At 43.4% G+C, this 18516-nt stretch overlaps 1 protein-coding gene across 1 annotated transcript in view; it reads right to left on the reverse strand.

Annotated features, from left to right (window-relative positions):
• The window catches only part of DGKI (diacylglycerol kinase iota), a 284940-nt gene that overhangs the window by 71634 nt on the left and 194790 nt on the right, over positions 1-18516 (reverse strand). Inside the window, exons 23-24 of the mRNA XM_066634451.1 lie at positions 7641-7741; positions 1212-1291 (exon numbers count right to left, since the gene is read on the reverse strand). Of these exons, the coding sequence (XP_066490548.1) occupies positions 1212-1291; positions 7641-7741 (181 nt within the window). The remainder of the gene's footprint in view (positions 1-1211; positions 1292-7640; positions 7742-18516) is intronic.

The following is an 18516-nucleotide window of genomic DNA, read 5'->3' on the forward strand; positions in this document are numbered from 1 at the left end:
TTTTCACTGCTCACTGGTGACAGCACACAGCAGCTGGCCCCAAACAGCCCAAAGTTCACTGAAGAGAGGCGGGCTTTCATATTTAAACCAGTGCAAGAGCCCAGAAGGCTGGGGAAAACATAATGTCATCATTATGTCAACCCCGGACTTCTGGAACACCACTGAAGGTAAGTGCCACGACTCTGGGTAAGTTCCAAGGCAGGAACCCCTTTGATGATGCCCTAAAAGAAGTAAACAATCCCAGAATGTTTCATGCAATTGAGTAGAAAAATCTGATGTTAAGAGCATCAGAAGATTGGGTGGCTCTCCAACGAAAATCAATGCGCACACATGTACCACAAACAAATTGATTTTCATTATTTTCAGTTTATCATTCATTTTAAGAGGGAAACATATACTGCACATTCATTTTCTGTCCCATTCATTTTCAAAACAAAATACATACCTACTTCTGTGGCTTGATTTTCCAAATGGTTATCATGCAGACCTGAATTTTTTTAAGTCTTCCTAATAATCCAACTCTAATCCTTTCTAGTATTCAGCTGCCTGCCACAAGGTTGAACAGCCTCTTTGTGACATCATGCACACACCCTGACAAGCCATGTGGCAACAAAAAGTCACTATGACATCAGAGCACATTAACCAACAGAACCAAGAGAGATAGGGCTGGCATAGAGGTCAAAGGCTCAGAAGAATGATGAGAAGAATGAATAGGTCAAAAGGCCATATCATTAAGGCTGCAAGCCTAAACACTTGCCTGGGAGCAAGCGCCATCAAACATAATGGGGGACTTTCTTCTGATTAAACATATACAGAATTGAGCTGAAACAATCCGTTGGATATGATGACATGAATGCACCAGTAACACAGACCTACAAAATTGAGGGTCAGAAAAGTTTTTCCCAAACTTTATGGTGGTTTGCTAAGAATTTGGGGTGCTGATTCCAAAAATGGCAACCGTTTTGCCATATCACGTCTAGTTTTGGAGACATAGTATAGCCTCTTTAGTGAATGGTTCAAGCAGCTTCCTCATGAGGAAGCTGCTTGAACCATTCACTAAAGAGGCTATGCCGTGTCTCCAAAAGTAGACAGGGCAAAACAGATGCCATTTTTGGAATCAGCACCCCAAATATACCCAGGAATTAGTGTCACGTTTAAGGAAGCAAAATGTGTGTTGGCCTGTGTAAATAGCATTATTTGCAGTAACTTACCTCCTGTAGGCGATTCACATACATACGACACGTCTCTAGATCACAATCTCCTCGAACAACTATAATTCCCAGAGGAATTGCTATAGAAATAATAATATTAATAATAATAGCAAATAATAATAATTCACTACACACCAACTATAGAAAGCAGCCTTACTTGGAACAGCAGACATATTACAAGAATATCTGTTAATATCCTAGGTCCTTGGGAAGGACCCAATATTCAACAGACAACGTCCAGCCACCAACATGCGACAGGCTGTGCATAACCATCTATCATCATATAAAAGATAGAGACTTTCTCCATCATATATTCCACTTCCCATTAGATGACACACAACGTTAAACTAAAATAATACAAGCAACAAAGTAGGAGGTTGGTCACAGTAAGGGGATCATAGCTTTATAGATAGAACTGACTAAAACTACATTAATTTAGACCAGGGGTGCCCAAACCCCAGCCCTGGGGCCACATGCGACCCTCAAGGCCTCTCAATGTGGCCCTCAGGGAACCCCCAGTCTCCAATGAGCCTCTGGCCCTCCAGAGATTTGTTGGCACCCGCACTGGCCCAACGCAACTGCTCCCAGCGTGAGGGCCAGTGTTTGACCTCTTGTGTGAACTGTGGAATGAGGGCTTCCTCCACTGCTTGCTGTTTCATGTCTGTGATGCAGCAGAGGCAGCAAAGGAAAGGCCAGCCTTGCTTTGTGCAAGGCCTTTTATAGGCCTTGAGCTATTGCAAGATCTTCATTCATTCATATAACTTCATCTTTAATATATTAATTTATGTAAATTTATGTAAATTTATTCAAATTTTAAATGTAAATTAATTCTTTTTTTCCCTGGCCCATGACATAGTGTCAGAGACATGATGTGGCTCTCCTGCCAAAAACTTTGGACACCCCTGATTTAGACCCTTGGTAAATGGGCCACTATGGGCCAGCCCCTATCTCTGGCTCTCTGGAGCCCAAAGGGTGCACATGACCCCCCAGTTGCCATCCTAAGGGCAAAAAAGTGGAGGAAGCTGAAACTGTGGCAGCAAGACCAGTCAGCAGCCACTTGGAGGAGAGAGTTGGGGATTGGACCTTCATCTCTGCCTTTTTTCTCAAAGTGGTCCTCCGCATAAGTGATTGTTGACCATGGTCTGGAACTCTCCAGCTGCAGAAGATTTACTGTTCAAGAAAACAGTTGCTATTTTAAGAGAACATAACACTGTTGAACACCTTTCTCTTTTTATCAGATTTCAATTCTTCTTACTCTGTGTGGCTAGAAGAATTGCAATGTTGAGTGGGAGGAGATAATTCTTCATAATGCTGTATTCATTACGTTTTGAGACAGAAAAAGCCTACAGAACTGCATTACATGCTTCTTTTTGAGGATAAAAATCTTCTCACTATTACTGTATACTTGCTGCGCCAAAACAAAAACAAAAAAATCAAGAACTGTGATAAATACACCGAAGGGCTTCCTGGCTCTGGTTCTGTCAGTCTGCATTAACTGCTGCATAGAAAGTTGATTTCTATCTTTTTACAACACTAAATATTGGCACACAGCTGATCCAATCTGGGCCGCTAAAGGAACCAACCACCGTGTTACGGGAAAGTATGGCTGGTTCATAAATTCTCACATTACTCTTTTATACCTCAACTATTAAATTTTTCAACAGCAAAGAAAGGAGCATATATTTCCATATGACGCAAAGACCCATTATGCGGAAACAGCATAAGCAATAATGAATGACTATCAGTGATGAGCTATAGCCCTTCTTGCAGATGAAAAAGCAGCTGCTTGGAATTTTAAAGACATCTGCATGGTTCAAGACGGTCACTTTCTTTGGTTACATGGAAACATACAGTGCAGTGTATGTAAACCACATGAGAGTTCAGCTTCTGTAGCTGTAATGTGGGGCCTGGACAAGGAGACTGGACAGACACCAGAGACCATGTAAGTGGTACGATTTCTTTTCTCAACAAATTAAACAGAACAGCTGGTTTCAACTGTTTCCCTAAATCTTCCAAAAATGAGGTCACTAATCCGCCTTTATCAGCTCACCTCAACTGCTCTCCTCATCTGCCCTTTCCAACTTCTCTCCTCAACTGTTCTCCTCAACTGCCTTTCTTCAGCAACTGCCCTCTCTCAATGACTCTCCTCAACTGATTGACAGGTCACTGCTACGGGGAAAAAGATTCAGGAGAGAGACCCAGTTACTGTCACACTGGCATTAAACTTACAGTAAACTTAACATAACAGCTTACAGTAAACACTTACAACATAGTGGTTGTAAGAGTTATAGATGCTACAAACCACCAAAGGGGCATGTGCAGCATCCTGCAGGGGAGGCAGTCACGGACGCCTCCTCAAGGTAAGGGAATGTTTGTTTCCATACCTCAGAGCTGCATTGCCCATACCTCAGTGCTGGAAAATTGGTTAGGATTACGTCCTAAGGCTTTCAAGGTTGGCATCCATGTTAAAACACTGAAAAGTATTCGGGCTATGAGCCATGGTCTAAATTTTAAACAACATCCTAACGTTTCACTCACTGCTTTGGTGGGCTTCCTCAGGCTGCCATTTTTAGAGGCTTCCTCAAGCACCGGAGCCCAGCGCTCAACTGTTCTTCCGTAGGTTCAGAATGCACTGCATTAAGAGACTCACTATCAACAGTCTACTGTAACTGATTCCTTACTCCCCATGTAGTAACATTCTTCAGTTACATCACAATATGACCTTCAGCTCAAAAACCGAGCTCATCTGTAGCACAGCTCCATCTTTTGAAAATTATTTGCTTATGCTGAACCAGCCCCAGTGGAGAAAATTGGGTTACGTGACCTCTGAGGTGCAATCCACACTGAAATTGTTAGGATTCCAAGTGGATACATGGACTATATATAGGGATATTGTGTCATGGGGTGATGAGAGTGCACGATTCAGTTTTTCAGTGTTGAAAGAAAGAAAGGGGGAAAAACAGCTAAATGCTGGTTCTCTTCACAGGACAATACAGCCTCATTTAATTGCTCAGAAGGATTTCAAAATGAGATGTCTACCTCCAGCAGAACCCAGATTAATCTTTTCTGAACAGCGTGTATGATGAGTTGTTAGACGCAGAAGAAAAAATTCAATTTTAGATGGGACCACTGATAGAATCAAACCGGTATTTCAAGCAAATAAGAACAGCAAAATTTATTTACTGACTCTGGATGATCCAGGTTATTACGGTGGTGTCAAAGCATTTGATGCTCCATCATGAAGACATGTCTTGGGCAAAAATCTTAATAGCTTTCCTGCAGTGTTCCCAGAGGGATAATAAAATGGCTCACTCTTAACTGGTTTCCACCTTCTGATTCCTTCCGTTTACTGTTTATTTAGGTGGAGAAGATTGAAAGGGAACATTAGGTAGGAGTTATGACCCTCACATTTGGAGACTGATCCAAGTTTCAGGCACTGAAAAGACACATACTAATTCACTTTATGTTTGGCATTAATCCAACTTGGTACGGGAATGTTAGATTTCGGATCTTTTCACATAACCAAAAATTGCAGCTCAGTATCTGGGCAACTCTAATGCACATTATTGCTGGCCACATGACAATATGGTCACAGGAGCACTTCGACCTAAATCCTAATCAACTTCCCAGCACTGGCATAGCTGTGCCAATGGGACGTGTGCTGCATCCTGCAGCTGGGTGGCACTCACGGAGGCCTCCTCAAAGTAAGGGAATGTTTATTCCCTTACCTTAGAGCTGCATTGTCCTTATGTCAGTGCTGGAAAGTGGGTTAGGATTGTGCCCTTAGTAGCATAAATGGGATATTCACTGTGTACTAAAAAGCGCGATTTGGAACATGTGACAGACCACTTTATTATGCAACGCTCTACACACATCACACAGAATTCTCCATAGCCTGAACTCCAACTCTGAATAGTCAGTCTACAGGTTACCTTATACCTCACGGTGAGCTGCTTCTTCACAATGACTCTCCTCTACTCCCTCTGTAACATGTGACATTGTCACTCATAGCCCAATTCTAAAGATGGCACCCCTGCCAGGTGCAGTAGGGCCAAAGTGGCTACTGCTGTATCCTGTGGGACTGTGGCAGCTGCTGGAGGTCGCTTTTCATCCCCCAAGAAAGGCCCCACAATGGGGCTTCTCAAGTCTATGTCGGCTATTTCGCCTGTGCAGAGTTGAGAGACTCCATGTCGTGTCAAAAGACCTGACACGGAGTTCAGAATCCGGCAGAGCAGAGCTCCGCTGGTCCTGCCCTCCTTCTGCCCCAGTTCCTCCCCCTGCCTTCCCCCACCCTGGAATGCATCCCTCCACCCCCAAAGCCCTCACTGCCACCCAGAGCTCTTACCTAGCCCCGAGTGGTGTCTGGACAGCACTGGGCTCAGTGCCAACTGGCGCATGGCCAGTGCCAACTCACTGCAGGGTGTCATAGGTGTGCCTTAGAGCACATTTATGACAGCCAGCATTGGCAGTGGAGGTCAGCACCAGCACTGGTTCAGCTCAGGATTGGGCCTGAAGGCTCTCAAGATTATATGGAAAGTCCAGCCTCCAAAACAAACATGCAAAGCAGACACACCTATTCCCCAACAATTGTTCAATGAAACATCACTGAAAAACATATTTGCTGCTTGTTTCTTACTGAAATTAGTTTGTGGCTATCATACTTTTTAAAGCATAATTGTAGGGACAATGCAAATATCCTTCCTCTAGGTAATCATCTTCTCAAAAATGCTTGGCAAACCTGTGGTGAAGGTTTACCTTTAATTTCCTGGAAGGAAATTGTGGCAGCAGCTCACAAAAGTCTTGTAAGAACCCATATTCTCCTTGAGGTCATCATAATTTGGCTCTGCGGAAGTGAGCTTTGGAAAAGGGAAGTGTGCGCTTGCACTAATGTTTGGGGGCGGGAGGCTGTCTAAACAGAATAACCATATTTCTACAGGAAGATAAGCAAGCCAATTAGAAGATTTGCCATCCAGTAATTACCAGGGAATCCCGTATTATAAAAAGGAAGCGGCAGCTTTGTTATGTAACAAACAGCCATCCTTGAAATTGAATATGAATAATGAGCCAGATGCATGAACAAGACTCTATTAAAGTGTTATCAAAAGCAGCCACATCCTGTGTTGATTAATGACACAGTGCATGTCACGAAGGAAAGGGACTTCATTTTATGGTGTTGTCATCAACAACCTCGCCAGCTCAAGCTGACCTCTTCTTTTGACTTTCATACCATGAATATGACAATTAATTATTGTGGTACTTCCTCCAGTAATGATTTATTGTTTTGCTCAGTGGGGTTGTAAAGACTCCAGGGTGATACGATCTCATCCAAGAGTCACTGAACGAAATGGGAATCTTCTTAATGAGTATAAGGGCATTTCCATTAGGCCCTTAAAGAAGAAGCAATTCATATCACTTGCACATTTTAACGCACTGGGGCTGACAATCTAGTTCAGCATTCTGTCCACTCATGGAAACTGGCCAGCTGCCTGACAAGCCAGTCATGATGGAAGCATCCATCACCCCTAACGTGGGGTTCTTAAAAGACCCGTGACCCTGAAAATAGGAATTGTATTTTTTGCTACCGTAACTGCCAGTAGGGGCCCAATCCTATCCAACTTTACAGCACTGATGCAGCTGTGCCAACAGGGCATGGGGGGCGGCAGTCATGGAGGCCTCCTGAAGGTAGGGCAGCATGGCAGCTGCATCTGCACTGGAAAGTTGGATATTTATTTTATTTATTTTTCACATTTTTATACCGCCCTTCCTCCAAAGAGCTCAGGGCGGTGTACATAGCTGCTCCCATTCTTTTGTCCTCACAACAACCCTGTGAGGTAGGCGAGACTGAGAGAAAGTGCCTGGCCCAAGGTCACCCAGGAAGCTACATGGCTGAGGGAGGATTTGAACCTGGATCTTCCAGGTCTGAGTCCACCTCCCAAACCACTACACCACCCTGGATAGAATTGGGCCCTAGATCTGTCATCTTCGTGGCACTTTGATGCTTTTTTCACACCCTAATATTTTCATGTGACAAATAAACTTTAAGAAGAAGGATATGCAAGACTTGATTGGTATATATTTAACCCATTTCTGCCCAGCTTACAGGGGTACATATTTTATCCCTGTTGCATATATGCAACGTTGGGCAGAAATGGCGTAAGCATGCAGAGGCATTGCTTAAATGTGCACATTAGATTAGGATTAATTGTTACAATTAACTGTGGTGCCAATTATACCTTATGTAGGGTAACACCCTCACTTGCTTCAGTGGAGCAGGAAGCAAGAAAGCCGGAAGGGCTTGCTGACAACTAGAATCTACCTATTTGATCACCTAGCCCATTACAAATGTATGGCCTCCTGACCAAGTAGTAAGTTATACATCATGAGAAACCATTTAAAGAAATTCATCCAAATTGGGTATGTTATACTTACAAGCCTCCCGGAGTTTTTCCTTATCATAATGCAGTCCCTCATAGTCTTGTAAACCAATTCTGTTCACTCTGATCCGCAGGCGTTCTGGGACGGAGTGGGGACTACAAGAAAGGGCAAAAAAAATCTGTCACACAAGTGCATGCAGGGTCAAGGCTAAAACAGGTTTTCAAAAAAGGGTTTGAGCAGAAACAAGAGAGGAAGCCTAGGCAAAACCAGGGCCTCACAGGCCCTGAGCTGTCAATCTCAAAAGCCAATTTTATTCCAATAAACAGCTCAGCTTTTGAGTCAGCAGAAGAGTATGCCCTTGAAGATCACAGAGGTCAAAAAGCCCATTTAGAACAAAGTCTGAGCTTTAAGTATGTGGCTTCCACTCTAAATCTGATTATTATTACAGACCTGAATCCAGCACAAGTGAACCTCATCTAAACTGACTTCTGTGTTGCTAACTCACTCCCACAAGCTCATCATAGTAGTATATTACAGGCCAAAGGACAAAGGAACAAACATATCCTGAGCTGCACATCTTTTAGGATCTATTGGAAACATTTAGGATAGCCTGTTGACTCAAAAATTGTCCAGACCAGTCTAGAATGGAGATGGCAGCAAAATGTGCTGGTTGTGAACCTGCAATTGAGCTTCAGAGGTTCAGCAGTTAAAAAGCTTGAAGGAGAGGCAAGCAGTAGAAGTCCCTCAGTTCTTCACTGGCTCATATAAAAGCCCTCTGTTCAGTTCAGCAGAAATATGGATGTCTTCACTGAATTCAACAGGAAGAGCAAAAGAAGAGGTAGCCCAAAATATACCAGTGAGGTGCAGTGGTTAGGGTTTTGGACTAGGACCAAGATGACCTGGGTACAAATTCCTGCTCTGCCATGAAGCATGTTGGGTGACCTCAGGCAAGTCACTATCAGCCTGATCTAACTTACAGGATTGTTGTGAGGATAAAAAAGAAAGTGAGGAGTCATGTATACTGCCCTAAGCTCCTTGGAGAAGGGGAGTATATTAGAGTGAAAAATAAAATCATAATGAAAATGTAACCCATAACCCACTGCTGAAGACCACAGGCTCAAAAGTTCTTCAGTGGAGGTGAAGGGCGTTCCACCAATAAGTCCTCTCCTTGGTCCCAAAGTATTTGTAGCCAGGGATAATGAAGCCTTGCAAGATCTTGGATGGATAAGGGTGTGGAGTGAGGAGGCCAAATTCAGACTGGTTTGGAAATGAACCAAGCTGTTTCTCAATTTGAGGCGAAAGTAGTTTGGCCGATTTTTAAGCCAAACTGATGAAAGCCAAGGGTGCTCACCCATCTCTATTCCAGAAAGCATATAGCAGAGGACTTAGATGTCATTCATGGTGCAGTGTTCATAAGGAAGAAATAGGATAAATTGGGATCAGACAGCTTCTCTTTAGCTTGGGTTCAAAACTTGAGCCAGAAAGGAACTAGAACCCTCCCTCTGCCCTCATCTCTCACTCTCCCTGCTTGCTAGCCACGTACTCAGCCCTCTGCCACCGAGCCCGTTCTCACCCCTTCTCACCTTTTCTACTGCTCTGTCCATGAAGAAAGAGGGGGTATCTCTCTCCTTTCTAATGCCTGGCATGCTCCTATGTTAGATGCAGATATGCTGATAAAAACAATTGTGCTGAGAAAACAACATTTCCCAGTGCTGTCCGACATTCAGCTGTTAGCAGCATATTAGGCATCGGGGAAAAAGAAGGGGGAAGTAAGACCTCACGCCCTTCCCCTGTTAGAGGAGCACCAACAAAGATAAGTAGGAAATGTAGGGAAGAGACTTGGGAGGGAGGTAAACAAGCAAGCAGGTGAAGGGTGAGTGAGAGGGAACTGGGCATCCAGAGGGGGTTGAGGGCATAATATCATCAAGGGTGCAATAGGCTTGCAGCTGGAAACAGAAAACAGGCTCTATTTCCTGAGCTGGTGGGAAATAGATCATTACTTGGTAAGCCCAATTCCCAGCCTAAATGGGCAGAGGGAGTCACCCTTACTACTTAGGATGTATGTCCACAACAGAAAACTTTAATACAGTATTCATTTCCTCTCCCCAATGGATGTAGTTTTATTTGAGGAAAGGATCTGTAACCAGATTCTCAGCACCCTCACCAAACCATCTTCCTCAAGATTTTCTCATGTTCTCAGTTCATCTGGTATAAAGTCAACATAAGTTTGTAAAGTGGCAATGCCCTGAAACTCAAGTTTGATCAGGACTTTATGCTCAATACTAAGGTCTAGGAGTCAAGTTGCCTATTACTTGAAGCACCTGCTATGCCACTTGGGGGTTCATGTTTCTTTGTTAAATGGCAACATGGGGCACCCTGGTTGATTTGAGACTGTGGCAGGAAAAGGGGGCTTTAACTCATGACCTGATTACAGGTCAGATTCAGATCCCCCATGTGAACATTTGCTATTTATCAGAGAAAAACAAGTACACAGCTGCAAAAGTACCTGCATGTGTGTTTGACTTGACTTCAGCTTCAGTCCAAGGAATGGCTCTTAGTGTACAAAATGGACCCAGATAAACCAAAATGTGGTATATAGTATTTTCCTTCCCTTCACAGCAGAGGTCATGCTAGGGGCAGAAAGTCAGACCCAAAATGTCTCCCAAAGGGGTTGAACAAATTAATTTGTTTGACCACTCTCGACAGAGAAAAGCACCGTCGTTACCCAATGTGAATTATTGCATCATTGTGCCCGAGTTAAAAAAAAAAAAAAGCAAACCTTGCTGACCTAACAAGACATATTGCCACTGACCTTCTTCCAGTAAAGTCTACTGAGAAGGCAATTAGCAAATATTTCTGAAAGAGCTTGCTTTTCATCTTGGCTGGTTGCTATAAACAGACCATCTTCAGACACCTCCGGGCAAATTAAAAAAAAAAAAAACAGCAAAAAAGAACTTGAGAACGAGCTCCCTGTTAACACAGCACCTTAAGGCAGATGGTCTTCATCTTGGGAGCAACACAGAACGAGGAACTCTAGAACTGCAGGTAACAGCTATGGGCTTGGAAAGGTCTAATTTGTCCATTCATTGCAAGCATTTCATTAGGAGGAATACAAACCATTTCTAACTTTTTGTGATGAAAACTTCCAATCCCCTCTTTTGTCTAATTTTCCCATTTAGACTTTAGACCTATCTAGACTGTCTTCTCACCTCAGAAGTTCCTGTGAAGTTTCTGCCTCCTGAAATGACTGCTGAGTCATTTGGATATGGCATCCATGTTCGCTGATCGTTTGCCCTTTTGTGTCATCATCTCCAACTTATAGCTCTACACCTGTTTTCCAAAAACAGGATATTCAAGGTGCTCAGGGGACCCCAAGTATCCTGTCCCACAGGTTGGCTAACATGTTAGGTGTTCCAGCCGGTGGAGGTAGCCACAAGCTTGGAGTTCCTTTTGGATTCAGAAGAAATAAGCTCACCCCAGCATCATTATGCAAAAAAGTCTAAGACAAAGCATACAGAGCAAAATAAAACTTACGAAGTGCTACCAGATGGGCTCGCAGAGTGATGCAGCAGTGTGATGGTGTTTGAAACTAAGTTGGGGGGGGGGAGTTCTATTTGAGGGTAAGCTAAATTAACTGCAATATTATATGGGTTAAATGTTTACTTTGGCTTATTTCTTAGAAAATAGGTGCTAATTAGTGAGAAATAGACTAACTGACAGCAAAGTGATATATGTTACTGTAAATATGACAACAGCTTTGGTTTTCATCACTAACAGCCCAATTCTAAAGGTGGTGCCACTGCAGGGTACAGCAGTGCCAAAGTGCCTACCGCTGCATCCTGCAGCACCACAGTAACTGCCAGTCTCCTCGAGGGAGGGGGACTATCATCCCCTTCCCCCGAGGAAAACCCCGAACCCCGCATTGGGCTTCTCGAGTCTTCTCAAGTCAGCTATTTTGCTGGTGCAGACTTGAAGGACTCCGCATCAGGACTTCTGGCCCAACACAGAATTCAGAACCCCACCCCCTCCCAGCCCAGTTCCTCCCCCACCCTGCCTTCCCCTTGCCCTGTTCCACCCACACACCGCCTCCCCCCTGCCCCGATTCAACTTACTGCTGGCTGGTGCTGCTGGACGCCAGCTGGCCTTCTGAGTGGCACTGAGCACCAGTGGCCCCTGCTCTCCAGGTGCCACAGATGTGCCTTACATCACGTTTGTGACACCCAGCACTGGACACTGCTACTGTTTACGATTAGGCCCCTAGAACCATCTTATCAAACAGGTGCAGCAACAGTTGCTTGGCAAGAGCTGGTACAAACAAGAGATAACTAGGAAATGTGATTTGCTGAAGAAGGCACTACATAGTGCCCCAAACAAACAATAATTTTTGCAGCACTGAGCAGCAGCAGTGGTGTTGTCCAGGTGCCCTGTGATGTCAAAAACTGTCTGCATGCAAGGCAAGCTGTCCTGATTGGTCTGACAGCTGAACCCATAACTTCCAGCACAGCTTCAGGGGACAGCTGTCTACCTTAACTGGCATTCGGACATCTCATCTTTCTACCTGCTTTTTTTTGTAGACCAGGAGACTCCAGATACAAGGGAAGAAGGAGAAAGTTACATATGCATAACAGCAGATCACCTGCAAATTTATTTGGGCTTTTACTGTTAATTTTTTTTTTTTAATGTTGAAACAGTGGTTGGCTAAGAAATTAAGATCGATGTGATGGACTATGCCACTGCTCTCTACAGTTCAGAATAAGATTGGGTTTCTACAGTTTAATGCTGAGTGGGTTTTAAAAGGCTTTGATATATGGTACTGTTTCGGTTTAGATGTTGCTTTTGCTATTATGTGAACTTGAGCTGTCATAAAGTTCATGAGATTGTTACATACTTTGACTTCATTGTTTTCCCCACTGTTCTCTAGGAGTATTTTTTAATTGACAGGTGGGTCAATAAAAGTTATACAAAATGCAATTTGTCTTAAGGACTAGCTAACAAAATTGTTCAAATCTAGGAATGTGAACATTTAATTGGATGGCCTGTGTCTGAGGGAACATATTTATGTAACTATACAGCAAAAAAAAACAAAAAAAACTGCACACTGACCAACCTGAAAACTGACACATAACATAATAAGCAACAGCATCCCTCAATGTTGCACAAATGACCTTTGTCTTCCTTTCAAACAAGGACCTTGTCGCAATCCCTTGTATATGCTAGGATGAACCCAACAAAACATAAATGAATATCTCATCTGATTAGTTTTGGTTGCCTCCCAGGCCATTTGGATAACCAGTAGTTGTTACCAAGAAGACAAACTGGAGGAGCTCACAGACCGTCTCAAACAGAAACATACATTCATGAGCAACCATTTTCACAGCATTTCGCACCCCGAGATCTCCTGAGAGTCATGTCAAGCGATGAACAAAATTCATGGGCACTTTTGCATTTTGTAGGTAACATGGGATTTTAAAACACCTTGCATCTTGGAAAGCTTTTTTTTTTTTTAATCCACATTTTTCATCTAACAAACGCTACAGTTGTTTGTTGTAAATTAGTTCTGTCAGGAAATGTAGCGCGATAGTGTGTCAGTAATTATCTGTAAAGGATTTTGTTGAAATGCATTCTTTTAAAAATGCTTTACATCTTTTAAAAAAATATTCATCTATCAAAAGTAATATCCTATATAACTTTTGGAATTCCCAAGGGCAGGGCTTCCCCAACCTTTTAGCACCAAGATCCAAAATGTGAATCTATTGTGACCCACTTGACACCCCCAAAAGAGATATAGAAAGAAAAATATTATTTATTATTAATAATAATTAATACATTTTAATTAATAATAATCAGGATCCAGTGCTCCTAAGGCTGCTAGAGACCTTACATATAGTATGAGTACGTAGACATTTGCTAGACTCTCCCTAGAAAAGGAGTTGAAGGACTGTTCCCCCAAACCTTTACAGCCATTCCAGAGTACCCAGAAGGCTGAACTGGAGAGCAAGATGTGCATTTGGGGACTTCCAGGCCAGAAAAAGGTTGAAACTGGGTTCTCATGTGATCTATGGCATGCCAATTACAAAAGAAAATTGGAAAATGTGACATTTTAATTTGGGGGTATGAAGATTACCTCATACCACAGCTAACAATTTTCTTCCAAAAACTAGGCACAGGTGCTTGCAAAGTTGTGTTTTTTTGTTGTTGTGTTTAGTGTTTCAAAAACTTTTTGCGACCCACCAAAAAATCAGCTCACAACCCACTGGTGGGTCCTGACTCGCAGTTAGGAAAGCACTGTCCTAGAAGATCTCACAGCCCAATCTTATCCAGCGCCAATGCAGCAGAGCCAGCACTCCTCAGAGTAAGGGGAGATTTGTTGCCTTGCCCTGGAGAAAGCCACAGTCACAGCAATGGGTCTACTCAGACCTGGGCATACTAAATCACCAATGCAAGTCTGAGTGGAGCCATGTCATTGGGAAGGGGGATAGGATACTGTACACACAACTGCTTCTGATCCTGTCCCCCTCCTGGGCCCAATCTGCCCACTCCCCGCCTCTGTTTGCCGGCCTGGTTGTGTTTACTGGCAAAATCTGCCCATAACTCTACACACTCAGAATAAGAAGCACAGCCTTAGACTAGAAAGTCATATTTCATTTGCCTTCAACAGAACACTATGGCAATATATTTACCCAAGAGTTCCTGCTCCATTACCACCTAGGGATCATGAGCAGAGCAAAAATGATATTCATTTGTATTAGGCAGTACTAATGACACTGAACTCTGCTGGAATTCTACATTGTATGCCGAGAACCCTGCTAAACAGCAGCATTTTCAATGTGTTGGAATGATGGACGTGTTTCCATTGCTCTTTCTGCCTAGCATGAAATCCAGATGTATATGTTCAGGCATTCAGCACCAGAAACTAATCAACAAAAATGAAATTCAGTTCATCCAGGAGAAACAGTGAGAACTCAACAAACTCTCCCCACCAAACTCATTTTTCGACATTCCACTGGTGCAAATCTTGTTGATCCAAAACAAAATCCAAAGAAATGAGCCACTTTCCAGGGCATAATTACCAAAGAGGTTGACAAGTTAGAAACAACAACAAAGAACCGTTAAATCCCCAAACAAAAATATAAGCCAAATCAACTATCAAAGACAGAATCAAGTTGTGACCTGTCTTTGAAAGTAAAATAAAATTGAGCTATGTTACACTCTGGAGAGAGTACGCTCTCCAAGTCCTGGGCTTGCAACAAAGAAGCATCCAAGATAATTTGGGTGCTGGCTGTTTAGAGTTTAGAATTTAAGAGCAGCAAAAAGTAGAGTTATAGCCAATGCGGTTTTAAAAAAATCAGTGTTCTGGAAGTCACCAAACCTGGAGGTCAACAAAATATGATTGACAAAGACCTGGCCACTATTTTCCAGTCATGAGTATATCTCATAAAAGGCCTGCTGGGTCGCAGTTCCTGAAAGGGAACTGAAGGAAACTGAACACTGGGTCCTGAAGGGTCCGGGAATGACAAACCTACTCTCTTTGGAAGAGTGCCATCACATCCAGAGCAGATATTTCCCCAGCTAACCCATCCACTGAGTCAGTAGTGTAGCTACAGGGGATGTAAAACACTAAGTTTTGCCCAGGGCCTCACCGTGGCATGCAAGTGGCCCTCCCCTACAGAGCCATTCCAGTGTCTTCTCCATTTTTCTCTAGCACACGAAATGGCTCCGAAGGGGAGGGGAAGGTGAGACACTGTGCAAAACTTCTCCCTCTAGCTATATTACTCCACTGTCACCTACTATCACCAATTTGATCATATCTGGCATATCCTCCTACCCACCTCCCCAAACCCAGTCACACCAATTGAGACATTTGCATCTGCTGGTTGTACTATTCCACCACTTTTTCCTAACTCTAAATACATTCCGCCTTCTCGTATGATATTTTGAACATTGGAATTCATAATTTTATTGTTAAGAACTTTGACTTCCTGAAGGAAACTGAGGTAGAATTTTCTGTGAATAAACACACACACACACACACACACACACACAAGATGAAGAAACTACTGAATGGAAACAGGCAGGGCAATTTGAAGACTGGAGTATGGAGGAATCAGACTAGGCAAGAAAGTGACTCATCTCCCATAGTGCTGATGGCAAGGTACTATTGTATAACAAAACTTTCTGAAAGCCCTGAAAGAGTGCTAAGACATACACATATGTGTATGCTCCTGTGCATACACATATGTGTATGCTCCTGGGCATACACATTTGTTTAGGTTGCTAGAAAACACTCTGAAGGAAAACACCCAAAAGGGAATAGGCAGGAAGAGACTTTTGGAAGAACTTGGCCAAAAAGGAGTTTCTAGCCACCTCAAGGTGCCAGGAGAAAAGATTGGTGGGAAGATGAGACAGATCAAAACGTATGCAAACCTCCTCTCCTCATGTTGGAAGCTTTAGCGTAGGGACTACTATGGCAAGTTATCGCTACCCGATCTTATTTGCCTTCAAAGGCCAATTCCTGCTCTATCCCTTGACCCTATATGGCAGTCCCAAAGAGGCATATACACAGCCCTGATAATAAGATGCTTCATTATGTTGAAGTTGCGACTGCACTATTGGCTGGTTCATTGTTCATATCCTGTGGAGATGCTGCAGCTATTCTATTTTGGCCATGCCTTTCTGCCTCCAGTGACATGTGAAAAGAAAATGAGAGAATCTAGGCTAGAAATGATCCAGAAGCCCTCACCTGACATCCCGACAAGATTTCTGCCACAGCAGCAGGTACATTCAGCTGGAGAACTTTTAATTAAACACACCTTTATTCTCATTCCAATTATTAGCAAGTCCTGTGAACCATATCTTCTCCTGCATGTGTCTGAATAAAGGCAGACAACAGGAAGAATCCAGTCATATATTTCTGATAGATTTTTTTTTTAAGAAAACAGTCTTCATCACACCATCAAAATAAGAACATTGTTATTGAGATTCAGTGAGAAATCTGCCTTCTTTAAAAAAAAAAATCCCTAAAAATTAAACTTCAGAAAATACAAAACTCCCCTGGGACATGTTTGCAGTGACAGATTAATGAATTACCTATCTCCTGAAGAAGCAACAAACATGCAAAACTAATTAAATGCCCATGCCTTCAGAACAATGGGGAGAAGGAAAACAGCAAACACAAAAGAAAAATAATTAACCTTGCTATTGAGATTTTCCTTGTCAGAGCTAAGAAGTGATACATTAAAAATGGGGCTTTATTTTGACAATCCTTTCCTCATTCAAAACATAAAATGAGATGCCATCACAGCAGAGAAAAACAGGAGGCTTGTGGCACCTGAATATATAAGAGATTTATTGTAACAGAAACTTCCATGGACTAGGGGCCACTTTACCAGATGAATCATCTCTGATCCTCAAGTAGCACAAATCAGATTTAAATATAGATCTACACACACCTGTGGATAAAGAGAGAAACTGGTAAACCCAGGGCCAAAGGGATAAGGAATGCAAGAGGAACAGTCCATAGCATCCTGAAAAGCTCCAGTGAATATAAGATAAGTGCAGTGACCATTCACAAGAGCAGTAATTGGTGCCACAAGGCTTTGTTATGCTAATATAATACCAAACATCCTGGTCCCAGTGGCACCCTAAATGAAAAGGCTCAAACGCAACAGTCCATTCTGTTCCAGCAGTTTTGCCCTTGAAACCCCCTTTGGAAGTCTTCCGTTGAAGAATAGCGACAGAGTCACTGAAGGATGTTGGCGGGTTGCCAACAGTGCCCTTCTGCCATGTACACGGGATGAACAGGTTCAGTCATAGCACAAAAGAATAAATGGACAAAAATCTGACATCCAAAATGGCAGCCGCCACAAAACCAGAGAGAGAACATTTCAGTCTCCTAGCACACCCTGCTACTGACCTGAAAGTCTCCATTTTTCAACACAAGAGCATCAAAGGAAGACCAGCATGAAAAAGCAGATGTTCCAGAAGGAGGTCAATCAGAAATGTTTCCAAAACGATGGTTTTCAAACAGCTCACTTCAAACTGCTCTGTTTCCCAAAACAGAGATCTATAATACTCCCAAACAGACTAAAAATACTCCCAAAGTTGTCCAACAAGAGAATATGAATGTATACATTTAAAAAAAAATTGGTGAATTAATAAAATATCAACCTACAGTCAAAACTTTAAACAATAACAGTCACAATTCAGTCAAAATGCCTTTCTAAACAAAACTGATTTTGGGCGCAGTCCTAACGGGCACATAGGTTGGCATAAGTCCCTTGGGAGGATTGCAAACGTGCCATAAAGCATGTTTGCGCCTCCATGGGAGGAAGCGTGTCAGCACATCCAGATGTGCCAACGCGCAGAGGCCGGCACAAGCCTCTGCGGTGGCTTCCTCGCCGCCGCTTGTGTCAGCGCGCCCGCGCCGACACAAGCAGCAATGATAGGCGTGGGGAGGCGTGGAGGAGGAGGGAGGGGTGTTTCTGGGTGGGGGAGGGTGGGCGATGGGCAGCCCCGGGGGCCGGCGTGCGGGGAGTGGGGGCAGGGCTGGGACCTGGCAGTTATGCCAGATCCCAACACCCGTCCCCGCAGAGAACGGAGTGGCTTCAAGCTGCTCCACTCTGCTCAGACTTGCATCACCTCTGGAGGTGGCACAGGTCCAAGGAGACCCATTGGGGCGGGCAGCCCTTACTCAGGGGTAAGAGAAAGAACTTCCCCTTGCCCCTGGCTGATTCGCTGCAGCCAACGAACCTGCATTAGATACAGCTCAAGCCTCCTGGCTTGCCTGCTCCAGCGCAGGTTTGGATTGCGCCCTTTGTTAGTTTTAACTAACAGCCTAACAAGACAATACAATACTCAAGTTATGGCCATTAACCTAGCTATACCAGCTTAACTGTAATCTGTATTCTATACTCTCATAGCAGAGTGGACA

This window comes from Tiliqua scincoides, chromosome 7 (genome assembly GCF_035046505.1).
Source record: "Tiliqua scincoides isolate rTilSci1 chromosome 7, rTilSci1.hap2, whole genome shotgun sequence".
In the NCBI taxonomy this organism is placed as follows: domain Eukaryota; kingdom Metazoa; phylum Chordata; class Lepidosauria; order Squamata; family Scincidae; genus Tiliqua; species Tiliqua scincoides.